The sequence below is a fragment of the Apus apus genome, chromosome 6 (genome assembly GCF_020740795.1).
Source record: "Apus apus isolate bApuApu2 chromosome 6, bApuApu2.pri.cur, whole genome shotgun sequence".
Taxonomy (NCBI): Eukaryota; Metazoa; Chordata; class Aves; order Apodiformes; family Apodidae; genus Apus; species Apus apus.
The window spans coordinates 39,436,418-39,450,115 of record NC_067287.1 but is presented as its reverse complement, the minus strand read 5'-3'; the positions used below and the strand labels follow the sequence as shown (position 1 = coordinate 39,450,115).

Genomic DNA, 13,698 nt, shown 5'->3' with positions numbered 1-13,698 from the left:
CCCCCTACTTTTGGATGGATAGAAAGTTGGAATTGCAAGGAAAGGTAGTGATTGATGCTGAAAACAGGTATTTGAACACAATGAAGAAAAATCAGCATGAGGAAAATTTAAGCAATGTTTAAAACCTGAATTGCCTGATCTTGGCTTTCTATAGCACTAGAATTGCCCTAGGAGTAAGCTCACAGTGCTCACTTCATGACTTTATAAAGTTATACAGGAATTTCAAGAAGTTATTCAGATTCCAGCCCATTATTGTGAAAGAATGCACGAGCATAATGATTTTGACAGATTTATTTTATTACAAAAAGAAGACCTAAGAGTCATCCTCCTTAATAACTGAGCTGACAAGTGACAACTTCACTCCATTACTTTTCAATAGGAACATTACTCACACAATATCGAAAATGGGAAAACATTTTCATGTGCTTTTCAAATCAGAGATGATATATGAAAGGAATACATTTGCCATGTCCAGTACCACAATGGGAAGTTAATGAAAGCCAGAGCAACACAAGATCCTGCTTTTCATTTTCAGTGGAAAGAGATGTTTGAAAGACACTGAAATTAAGAGAACAATTAGGATGGCAGATAACTAATACCTGTTTTCCATGCTATACGAAGGGGTGGAAGGAAGAAAAAAAAAAATCCCCAAAGCAGTTGCCTTCGGGCACGAGAGGAGGGAAGGGGAGGGAGAAAACCCAGGGAGGAGGACTTCAAGTAACACCATTCTAAGCAACACATTTACACAGCAGGGATCCAGTGCTGCTCTCCCGGCTCCGCCGGGAATGGGCTCCTATCACTAGTTACTATGGTTCGGGGCAACGGAATGACGTGCCGGGAAATTAAACAAAGAATAAATGAAAGAAAGCAAAACAAGTGGGAGGGATTAAATCCAATGTTCAGGATAACTATTGTTCCTCGTCCTTCAAGACAGATTTCTGAATCTGAAAGTGCCAGTTCCCAATAATACAAGGCAAAACAATGCTTCAATGGTGCAAAGCGCCCGTAAGTGACATCCTTAAGAAACTCACTGAAGGTAGCCAAATCTTTGGGAGGGAAGTTGTCAACTTGAATGTTTCTTTTCTATTTCTTTTTCAAAGAAAGGATCCTGCCTCTGAAAAGCAAGCTAAATATCTATGCGCTGGTTTAGTTTTTATTTGTAAATCATCGCATTTCTTCCATTCTGTGAAAGTATCTGCAACTGGAAATAATACACCACACACAGAAGGGAAATTCCTACAGGCAAAATATTGTCAAATGCCCAAAGTACAGAAACGGCGGAATTTCTGGTAGGCATATTCTATTCTAGCTGCTTGTAATCACAGAAGACACAACATTTTCCAGAGGAGAACCTTAGCGGGCTCTGCTATTTATAAAGGCAAATCATGCAGTGAAATACAGGTATAATCTGATAGTTGATGCTTTTCTACCTGTGAGACACACAATCCATTTTACATCCTGTAGTGTAAAAAATTAGTCTCTAAACCATACTGGATCAACATTTGCTAGGACTTTACCTGATGTCCCATCTACACATCAAATCCTATTTAAAACTTTGTTGAAGTGAAACAGGAAAAGCCTCAAAAAACTTAACACACCTGCATGTGTATCATTTGACTCATTTCCCCTTGCCATGGGAAGCTTTGCATCAACATAAAACCTTGCCCATGTGCAGTCTGTGAAACAAGACTTAGTCCCAGAGGAACACAGCACCTGAGTTTGGGCACAGCCAGAATCCGGGTTCATTTTAACTTGTCAAAAAGTCTCGCTTGCAATTCTGCAACATGGGAAAGGAGATGGCCCTCAGGGTACCAGAAGCTCACTCACAACATACAGGAGAGGGGACACAGTTACAATCTGCTCTTCCCTGAAGTGGCAGCTTAAATCCCCCATCTGTATAATAACACACTAATTGTTAGTTGTCCTTGTTCATACACTGCCCAAAACAAAGAACATTTAATCTTCTGCTAATATTTAATCTACTTTATCACCTAAACAGAAAGTCAGCTATTTGAACAATAGCTTTACAGAAAACATTATTGAAAGTACAAGATCAGATACTGCATTTAATGCATTTAAACATGAATACGCTTAAAATTCTCAACCCTATTCCAACTTAAAAGCTGTAATCAATTTAAGAAAAATCTTATCTGTTTTCTACTTAATCCAGTTTTCTTCCCACACTAGAGGATCTTCATGTAGGAAATGAAACATATTACCTACGCTAGACAACAAGGAGTAATCTGCAATCAAACAGGAATATAACTGATTATGTAAGTGATAAAGGCATAAGAAAATAATAGACTAGGAAGGAAGCACAGCAAGAAACCCAGAGCTAAACAGTAAAATATTATGCACTCTGTTCATAAATAGACAGAAAATATTGGTCATCTATTTATTCAATTAAATAATTTCAGGTTACAACTTGAGTGGCAGGGCATGAAACCTTGGTTACAGCAGGGTCAGCACATGGATTACAGGCAAACTCATTACACAACATTCAATATACCCACACCTCTAAGGTGAAACTAATTCTGAAAAGTAAAATATTTTTTTTTCCCATGGGTCTAACTTTCCCCACAATTTTTTCCCAGTTATTAGACATTAAGACAACTACCAACATCCTCTATATGAGCAAATTTGGTCCTTACTAAGCTATTCTCACAAACCTATTTGTTTGCAGCAAATGCAGCTGACTTTATGTCCCTCTCAAACCTTTTTCCAGGATTGTGGATGGTGTACATTTCTCTTTATTCCCCTCCTCAAATTTACACCAGCTCCAATTAAAAAAAAACCCAGTTTCTCCAACAACATCTACACAGCCCTTAGAGCACCTTCTGCATCCTTCAGACCAGAAAACCCTCGGCGAATGCTTTAGAGGGATGCCGTAGCATCTCAGCTGTTTCCAGAGGGATGGCTCTGCTGGCAGTTCCTGGGCTGACACTGACACCTAGTGGGGTTTGGAACTGCTAAATACGCCCCAGCAGCAGCCAGTAATCCCAACAGGAGGAAATCTGATTCCTAGAAAATTACGGCATCAAAATCGAACACGTTCTCACCTAGTGCTCACTTTTTCATGTTTTGTTGTTTTGCACCCAAATTTTGCACCTAAACACAAATGAATTATTTTTATTCATGCTGCAGGAGTTTGAAGACCTAGAGTTTTGATATAAAAATGTCACTGTCCAGACTGGCAAGTGAAATGTGATCGCTGCGACTCTGTGCTGTCACTCCAAAATAATGACAAAACTTTCTACTTGCCAAAGGCCAAGAAGTCAGATTCTGTTTAGAATATAAAGAAATGGTTTCATCCTTCCTGTTTGTGGTTCCCTGGATACAACCGAGCAGCAAGCTAGCTTTGGGAAGTGAACATGACATCACCATTGGAATAAAAAAAAAATACAAGCTCTCTATGATGACAGGCAAGTTGTGGCTTTCTAAAGACAACTACTGTGTAGCAATAATCACCAAGGAATTTACATGCAAGCCCACTGGGATTCTGTGCCTGCTGTAAAGCATGTTAAGTGCCAAAAAAATGCTTACAAACCCACAACTACACACACAATACAATCCCAAAGCTTTCAGCAAGACTGCTAAACTAAGGAAATCATCACTCAAGCCTTCATTATAATTTTCCAAACTACTTATGCATAACAAAGACCTGTCATATCAAACCAGACAAGCTTTGTATTTTTTACATTTTTTTCCCCTCTCAATGAATCAAAAAACAGACGGTTTGGGAAGAAAATAAATTTTTAATCTCCATCACCTCTTTTAACCCTGGAAAGGAAAAGTGAGTTGAGATTGCAATAATAGAAGCAGCATGGGGTAGTTACTTTGCAGTATCCCCACGGTAAACCCTGACACCTGTCTATGAACAGGAGACTTGAGAAGGAAGCCTCAAGTCAGCACCATTATTCAGTTTAAGGGCAGGATTACAGAGCAGAGGCCCAGCTCTGTCTTTAATTACTGCCAAACCAGGGAAACTAAACAAATCTGAGAACTGAAGCTGGCCAAAGCCTCCAAAATTCAGCCATGGATTCATCTGTTTCACAGCAATTCCCACTGTATTTAGTTTCTCTGGAAGTCCTTGAACAGAATAGCCCCATGATAATTCTAAGATGTTTTAGTTTTCAAGCCTACTGATCCATCTCAACACTCCTGTCTGGATCAGACCTCCCCAGGGTTGAAGCTCAGGCTGCCACCACAGAGCACTATGTAAAACACAGCAACAGTCTCCTCCTTGGCTCACTCACCGTGAAGAGGTTGGATCGGCGCTTGGACTGTTTACGGACAGGAGTTGGTGTGTTGGCAGTGGGAGGAACATCAATCCGGAGCTCCTTCTGGCTGGTGCTTGGAGTTGATGGGACAGAGGAGGAATAATCACTTAAACTCCCTCCTCCATTACTGGTCTGCAAGGATTAAAGTCAGTTTTAAACAGTGATACACTGCTTTCAAGAAATTACAATCCACAGCTGTATCCTTCCTAGTCCTGACACACAAGAACAGCAGTCCAGGCTCAGGAGCACAGTGGGACTGCCCTACTGCCACTTTGTTCTGTTCCAAGCTCTCAAACATTTTTCCTGCCATTCTTTTTTGAAAACTTAAGATAGCTCTGTTGATATGGCAGGCACATTTTCATTCTACACAATATAACCTTAACTGGATATAAATCGTTTCACAGGTTACACTAGTGTTCCAAGTAAGCAACTTCGGGGAAAGTCTGTAAATTCTACTTCAAAATTTTCTACTTCAAAATTGCTACACCAAATTCTGCCTGAAACCTAAAGAAAAAATACCTGCCACAGAATTGCATAGCTGGACTTAATCCTAGTCTGGAGACATCAGCTCACTGACAGATAATCAAGAAAATGAAAATAATTCAACATTGTAAAATGGCTACTATGGTGATACAGTTCTTAACACCTCTGATGAAGCCATTGGTACAGAGGTACAAAATTTTAAGGGAAGACATTCCAATCTACTCAAAGCAGACAAAAATATAAAGTTCCAGCAGAGTCTTGAAAGAAATAAAGCAGTCACTTAGTTAACCTCTGAAACAATTAATGAACTGAGGTAACAAGTTACTAACAGCAGGACTGAGTGGAAACTGGACAGAACGGGAAGGACTAAAAGGTGATTAGAAACAAAGTTTGTTGTTTTTTTTTTAATATTATTACACATAAACAAAGAAGTGTTAAAAACATAATTTACAAAGATGTGGAAGTAGTCTGGAAAGGCAAAAGGAGAGATTTTTCCCTATCAGATACAAGTACATCCTTTGAGGATACACTGGATATGCTGATGGAGGACTGGTAAGGGCAACAGGGGGACATTCTGCACGCTGTTGACAAAAAGCTCACCAGGAGAGTAGCAGTGAGTGAAGGGTCTGGACAACTACTCACACCTGACATATGGAGGGGGAAATAAAGGTCTCTGATGCACACTAAAAGGTGAAAGAACACCTCTACAGCAGCCAAGTTTCCTGAAAGTGAGGAAAGAGGGTATAGAGGTGTTTCCAGGATGCTTGAGGAGGATTCTCCCATACCAATCCATTACTTGGTCTCACCTTGATTGCTGTAAGTAGGAATTCACCAGGTGAAGTTGCTCAAAAGGGAAAGCAGGCACTCCAGTGTCTGCTCTTCCGCGTTGCTGCTGCACTAGTGACTGGTCTTACACGGGCACAAAGCTGCTGTGCAGGGCAGGCACCAGCAGCACAATGGGACCTCTCCTATGCTCCCTGTATGGACCAGGATCTCCAGTTTGCAAGTAGGTAAGATGAAACCTCTGAAGAACCACCATGTTGTGAACAACCCTTTGTATTATCCAGTTGAAGTCTCTCAAAGATTTCAAGTCCTCTTCTGATTCTTTCAGTTTTTTCAAACTGCCTCTATTTTAAAAAAATAGTCTAAGAAGCAAAGGATAAAAAGGAAGAGGCATGAGACAAGAAGCAGATCATGACTGGGCTGAAGGGCCAAACAATGCAGATGGAAACTCAGGGACACCACTTCTGAAAGTCACTGCTTCTTTGTATACAACATGTTCTTGAGCTCATTTCTGTGCGACAAAATAGGACTGACAATACAGCAAATGAGCTTTTTGATAGAGAAAGTTCTCCTCCTCACCTCTTTAAATATCTATATAAGGCACCTTAAATTTCATCCTGCCTCCATTCTGACTGAACTGGTGAAGTGTAACTGCCATGACACCAGAGGTAACGGTAACAGGATCTTGAGAAAGTTTTGCTACGTTTTCAAGTGCACAGTAGAAGCAGCAAGCAGAATTTGGAGATGGGTCAAACATATGAAACAAAGGAGGTGAAAGAAGAGAAGCTGAAATTATAAATGTCCTAACAATGAACTGTAGCTCCAGAGCAGGATGACCTGGGAAGAAGTGACCTTAATTTACCCTGTTTGCTTTCCCTATGGCATCTTGCTGAGACACCAAGTAACACAACAAACATAGAGGAGAGTAAACAACCTGCAAATCTGCATGAAGACACACCAAACACGGGTAAGTCAGAGACTACCTCTCTGAAGAAACACAGGAAAGACTCTTGCATGAAGAAAAGCAATGAAAAAACAACAATTAGTCACGAGACTCTGAAGGTAATCACCAAAAATCTCCTGGAGTTCAAACAGCCAAAGACTTTGAAAGTGAGTACTGAAACCACTGGATGTGTCAGAGATGAGGAGGGTGGTACAGAAGCTTAGAACGTGTCTGACAAGAGAACGTACAGGAGATGAACCTCTGGAAACTCAACAACTGAAAACAGCATTAGGGGAGGAGACCAAAGCTGGTGGTGTCAAGGAATGGCTTTCAGACTAGACTGGTGAGGACTTACTGTCCACTGTGCCATGACTGAATCAAACTGGGGCACGGAACATGAGGGAAAAGAAAAACTGAGAAAGCAGCCGTTAATGGGAACAGGCACTGAGCTGCAAGGCTCACCTGAGAAAAAGTCGACAGTAACTGACGAAGATGGTGGGAAAAAGAACAATGACAACAGGGTTACATCTCAAAACACAGAGGAAGCCTCTTCTACAGAAAGGAGAAGGAAAAATCAAGAAGGAAAGCTTCAGATGTTGTACACTGATGACAGGATTTGAATCAGAAGCTTTTGAAAATAAAAGGATGCAGCTATGTTCTGCACCATTATACTGATCAACTTGTTGATAACTATGCACTGCCACCTTTTTTTTAAAAAAAAAACAACACCCTAAAATTAAAGGATTTCTACCCTGAGTACCCGTTTCCCAGACAGAGCACATAAAAGACTCCCTAAAACTTTACCTTTTTAATCTTTCATCATCTTCCAGCATAATTTTTTACTTTTTGAAATGAAACACCTGTCTCCTGGATTTTTAGGTGATTTATTTTCCAGGAGTGAGAAACTCCTAAAGGAAAACACCTACATGATGGACATTCTAGTCCCCAAAGACAGCTTCTATAAAAGAAGTCCTGCAGGCAATGTTTCTCTTCACACATACTAACCCTACTGGATTTCCAACTTTATAAATAAAATTCTGAGATGGTTTAAAAATAAGCCATGTCAAATCCACTGGCTGGAAAAAAACTTACCTGTTTCCACAAAGTATTTAAAAGTGGAAAAATTCAAGGTTTCTACAGAAGAAAACCCATGGCTACCAAACAAGCTCCAACTCTTACTGAGGGTGCCAATAAATCAGGAGCATGTAAAACCATATGGCTGCTCTGAAACACCTTGGTAGAGAGAATGAGTTTGACAAGAGCGAACTCAGACGTGACTTCCAAGTTCCAGCCTCCACAGAGAGAAGCAATGAAAAATGCAACCAGACAAGCACCTGGAAAACACATTCTTGGTAATATCTGAGCCTAACGAGCTGCTGAAGGAAAGAAAAGGTGGAGAGTGGTCTCTTGGGTTGTTTGCCAGCACCAAATAGAGGTCATGGGGCCTTGTAGAGAGCAGCTTCCTGCCATTGCTATGCAAGCATTTAATAACAAATTCACTGGAGTGGAGTACAGGATTTAGGACATACAGCAATAACTATAACTCGCAGAACTTAATGTTTGTCCCAAGTCATAAAAATCAAGTCAGTGAATCTGAGGAACAACCTTCCTTACAGCACATGTAACCCAGCACGTATCTGACAGAAACCCATTTGCTGACTGTAGACAAACTGGTCAAATTTGTGGCAGTCAGAGCCCATCAAAGAAGCACTCTTAATACCCACTGGGACATTACACAGCTTAGCATTACCTTTTCAATCAAGTTTTCCCACTAACCTGCTCTCAAGACTTGGCCATACCCGAGATGTCAGCATAAAGGGCCATTTCTGAGTCATCGCTCTGACCAGAGCCATGGCAAAAGGGAGAGAGGTGAAGCCAACGACTCCAGGCAGGAAAACTATTGGCCCCAGTAGAACCATTTATACAGCGACATCCTTGCCTGGCTTCCTCGGGTGACAGATTTTCCTGTCCTCATTAAGGCAGCGTGCCCATTCTGAAACGTGCTCGGCTTCTGGACAGACACAGCACAACCTTGTCCTTCCTTCCTGCTACGAAGACACACAGCCCGATGGTGGCCAATGAAATGTTAAGAGAAAACTCTGCAAGTCTTTCAAGACTTTTTAAGTATTTCTTTCTGCAATGCACCTTGTCTGAATTGACAATACTCCATTTGCAGAAGTGTATACCTTTACTATCTGCACAGGCTTCCAGCTTTGTTGCCACATAGACTGATACAGTAAAATCTTCAAGGTCATGGCAGCAAGCACAAATCTGGCAGAATATTGGCACAACACTAGTTCCAGACAAGAACAACTCGGATGAAGCTATCAACCTGGCATCACCTGGCCAAACAGGTCCACTCAATGCAGTTAACTCAAAGACAGACACTGCCAATGGAAGTGCCAAAGCCTGTAATGAGACTCCTGCTGGTAGCTCATAAAAACAATAAAACTTTGTATACAATGTCCATGGTTCTGTGCCAAAAAAGGATTGAATTAAGTCATATCCCACACTTGGAAAGTTTTTGTGTATTTCTGATTTCTTCAGCAAACAAACTGATGAGCAATTTATCTCATATGACAGGAGCTCAGCAGTGACCTGCATTTAGAAAAGGTTGGACTTAGCCTTGTATTTGCAAGCGGAATGTTCCTGACTGGCTACTTGGACAAACGTGGCAAAATATTCACCTTATAAAAAATTATCTGGTATACCCAACTGGTTCATAAAACTTACGTAGTTCAAATGTCAGGCCAAAGCACTGAATGAGAGAGTATAGGAAGAATAAAGCTGACGTTTTTCTTCTTGACAAGTTCGCCAGTACAAACAGGATTAATGCTTTTTCTGCTCTCTAGATACACCAGGATGCCCTCAGAACCATCTAATCATGGCTTGAGGAGAATATGAAAGCAGCACATCCTACTTCTGAATCAGGCAAGAGACTGGAGAGCTTCGGGGAGCCTGGAAACAGTTGGAGTAAGCACAGATTACACACCCTAGGACAGAATGCATTTGGTGTCTGCACATTCTGTTCTTGAGCAAAGCAGGGAAAAGCCTATTTCTGCAGAAATAAAGAAGCCTTCTGGAAAACTCTTCAGTCAGAACACAATTTTCCACTTGAAAGTCGCATCATGTCAGCCTTTCATTGGAAAGCATTATAGGTCGGAGTCCCATTTATTCAAGGGTCTCAGGTGATACACAGCCACACATCCCAAGACAGATCAAGGCAGAAACTGTTTAGTCCTTGCCTCAGCAAAAGCCAGAAAGCTTGGAGCAAGCTGCTGTGAAACACAAATTTGACAGCAGATTTCAAACCAAGGTCCATATTAACGTCTCTAGAGAATTTACCAATTCTAGTGCTCCACAGTTAGACAAAATTGTATTGTAATAATTGCATTATTTTGCAATATTTAGCAGTTTAACCTCATCCTTTGGGACGTATTATAACTTGTCCATGTTGGGAGCTTTTGCCCGTTCTCATTGTAAAAGCAAGGTAAAGGAAAGAGCAAATTCGTCCTATCAGACACATCAAAGAGCACCAAGAGAATCTGGTGACAGCTTCTGAAGATAAGCTGGTGTACCAAAAAAAAAGTAATCATGAAATGACCAATAATATTTATTAACCAAAAAGTTACAATAGGCTTTAATAATACCGTAGCAGCAACTGTGTTATGAACTGGAAAATCTAGAAGATGAGCAAGCCTAAGTCTAAAGTTCAAGAGACCTTAGAAAGGTAACAACACGCAGAACAAAAACTGACTAGGAATGAGGCTGCAGTTCTGAGAAGACAAAGGAAGGAGGAAAAAGTACACTGATAGATGCACTGAGGTGGAGAATGCACTGTGAGCTGGACAGTATGCATGTGTGCTGTGTGTGAAACAGGAATGAAGGGGAACACACACACGCATATAATGCTTATTTTAAATAAATGTTAGAGATTACTTCGAAATAACCCAGTAAATACAAAAGGATTATGATGTACGTTGCAATGATATTAAATTCTGTTTCAATTCTCTTTTTGTTTTCCAATACATGAAAACTCAGAGGGAAAAGCTAGTTAAGCAATGTAGTCTCCTTATGCAAGGGCCCAAAATACCACAACAGAGTATTTCATCCTAAATGACCCCCACTATAAATAATTGTACCCTACTATTTAGTGCTTATCCATAATCAGGTCTCATATACAGTAAAATAACAGCTGATTAAACTGACTGCACTTTGCTTTTAATAGTTTAATTTACATATTTAGACAATCACGTTGTAGTAAAAACTTTATGGAGGCATAGTGCAAGCATAAATAATGCATCTTCACCAATCTGCAGCAGATAGTAGGGAGAAAGCTTGTGTGCTAGCAAAACCTGAGCTGGAGTTCAGTAAAATGCCCGTTACGCTCCATCCCATCAGGTATAATGCAAACCTCCTACGACAACGACACTATCAGTTTGTCTGAAGAGGGTTCCAAAGTCCTCCACATAAACAGCAACTACAAGTGTGGTGCCACAGGATTTTCTGATGTTTTGACAAGAGCATAAACAGGCACAGCTCCAGGTAACTACTCAACAGGTAATTTGGTACGGGGCTACTTCACATGGATTTCTAGTGCATCTTGAGCTCAGGTGGAATGCACTGAGGACCAAAGGGGGTGTCCATGTGAGCAGCCTCATGGTTTTTTGAACAAGATGATCTCTCCTTTCAGAGTCTGGGCAGAGAAAAGAGCCTTTTGGTACTGCTAGCACTATTCTTGTAGGAAGCATCTCATTCTGTGAAACACGTTTCTGGAAATACCTAAGGGCATGAGAAAAGGCTTATCTGAGAGTAGTTCCTGGAAGAGGACATGGCCACTTAGGACTACTGGACACAAATATAAATACGGATCCAAACACACAAACTAGTCTTCCACCGTTTGAAAACTGAAACTACTGGGTGGAGAAGCCCTCACTAGTATTAAGCCTTAGAATGTTTCCCAAGATATGCTGGGGACAAGATGGGGTAAGGCGACACTTTTTTTCTTTTTTCCTCCCTTTAAAGGCTCAGTTCTTGCCTGCAAAGTTGTTTGGAGAATTTGCAGGAGTTAGATCACCAGAGTGATCCAACCAAAGAAGGAACAATATCTCACTTTATCCAAGTGATCTGTGTAACCACTACTTCTGAAGGCCTTCCCTCCTGTGGAGAATGCAAGTGGCAGGGCACTGTAATGAAAACGTTTTTGATTCATGGAGGAAATCTTCAGTGAAACATCATTATGTCAAAAGAGATGTTCTAAAGGGCAAGACACCAGCCAGTCTTCCAGCCAAGATCAGAGATGGAAAATCTTCCCCAGATCATCTTAAACTTGGAATTGCAGTTGCAAAGTTCTTTTAAGTCTAGGATAAGGATTCAGCTTCCTTTCCTTGAAACAAGGTCGTACTGCCTTCAAGTGCAGCACAAAGGCGATAAGACATGAAACAGAATTGTGGCCTATACTCTTAGGCATGACATCAGTCTCAGAAGACAGACATCTTTGACTGGTGTTGCAATTGTCCCCTTAGATAATTATGGCAGCTGGTAGAGGAAGAACACTATTTCGTGTTTACTGAAAGAGACCGTAGGATCCTTAGTACAAAAGCTACCTAGTCTTGATTTTCCCAGACAGTCCTTATCACTGGAGAGAAGTTTGATGTGCAGTTGAAGTACTTGTCCAGAATTTTGTATTTACTGTTGGCTTCCAAACCGGACTTGGGCAGGAAACTGGTGATAACCTAGATATTTGATGTTCTTTAATCAAACAAGCTTGATTTCCTAGAAGGGTGACCTCAACAGAGAAGCACCTGGCTAAGATTAGGTTGCACAAAGCATCCCCTGTCCTCTTTAGGAAGTCTTGAAAAACTATACAATCACCAGCAGACCTGGTAAACTAGGTACGTCTCGGATCCAAGAGTAAGGTCAGTACTGGCAATGGTAGTGCCATTTGTTCTCCCCATTTCTGTGACAGCCCACTTCCTTTTTCAGCACCGAATAGGATGGGGTCTCAGCACCCAAGATAGCCCCTTGGAAGAAAAGCATTACACATAAAGGATTATTTCCAGGTGCTTGCGGCAGTCACTTGAGAGTGGCCGAGGAAGCTTGGTCAATGTCACCTAGGACATGAAAGGAGACAGTCTCTTCCATTTGATGAACTTGTACTTGACCAGAAAGTGCCAGGGCTCTTCAGAAGTCCTACAGCTTAGCACCTGCTTTAGAAAGGGGGATCTGAACTTCCACATTTTATTTTGGCATAACCAGCAGAAGCAAGAGTCACAGTCTGAGGCTGCTATCTGGGCTCACCTCAAGGAAGAACATCTCATAGCAAAGAATTTGAAGACCAAACTAGCACCTGCATCTTCAGAGTTAACCCAATGGTGGAAACTTCCACTTAGGGCTTAGAAAGAAACCATTTACTATGAGCACAGAGGAACCACAGCCTTCATCCTCTGGTTGTTTAACCGCTTTCACAAGAAAATACACATCAAATTAAAGAAAAAAACCCAACTTTTCCCCAAAGATAGAACACTTCCTCACTATACTGTTTTTTGCCAAAAAGCAGACATTCTCAGTGTGGGAGAAAGGTCCATAGATAAAGCAAAGCCTCCCACAGGTGGCTCAAGACCGCAACATAACCTCGTGAGACAATGCTGGCATATTATTGTGGTTAGACTGAAAAACACCAGGAAAGCTGGTGGGTGTCAAAAATTTCAGACCGCTGTGGCGGATATCAGGAAACCAGGGCACAGCTCTGGCCACAGACTGGTCAATATGACAGCCCTATGGGTCCATCTGCTCACAGTCAAAGTGCACTTGACACTAGGAAACAAAGACACGAAGGAAGGGCATCACATGGGAAACACAGGAGAGTGTATTAATGTGTGTGGGCAAAAATCGTGCAAGTCAGAAAATTATTGTAGTAACTACATGTTTCCAAAAATACCACCAAGGCCCCCAGGACTTCCCTGCCATACATTAAGGTAGCATTGTGTTTTGTTTGTACACATAGTGTTACAAGTCATTAGCAACATGTATCACTATGTCATTAAGGGGGAATCATTTCAGTGAGCGTGAGAGCCAGGCAATTACAACTGCACACAGTGCTCACAGATGTAAAACTCTCGCCCACTAACCACTGAGATCCTCCAGCTGTTACTGCTCAGCACACAGCTGAAGGAGAACAATAACCAACAACATAGTGAGGTGATCTTA

The 13,698-nt window shown here is 41.2% G+C and overlaps 1 protein-coding gene across 9 annotated transcripts in view; it reads right to left on the bottom strand.

The window, feature by feature from the left end:
• Positions 1–13,698, bottom strand: part of AGAP1 (ArfGAP with GTPase domain, ankyrin repeat and PH domain 1) — a 337,725-nt gene that overhangs the window by 164,151 nt on the left and 159,876 nt on the right. For 8 of the 9 annotated variants that reach the window (XM_051623022.1, XM_051623024.1, XM_051623027.1 and 5 more), the window contains one exon: positions 4,257–4,412. The exons of the other annotated variant lie outside the window; for it this stretch is intronic. In XM_051623022.1, coding sequence (XP_051478982.1) covers positions 4,257–4,412 — 156 coding nt within the window. The remainder of the gene's footprint in view (positions 1–4,256; positions 4,413–13,698) is intronic. 9 annotated transcript variants of the gene reach the window in all.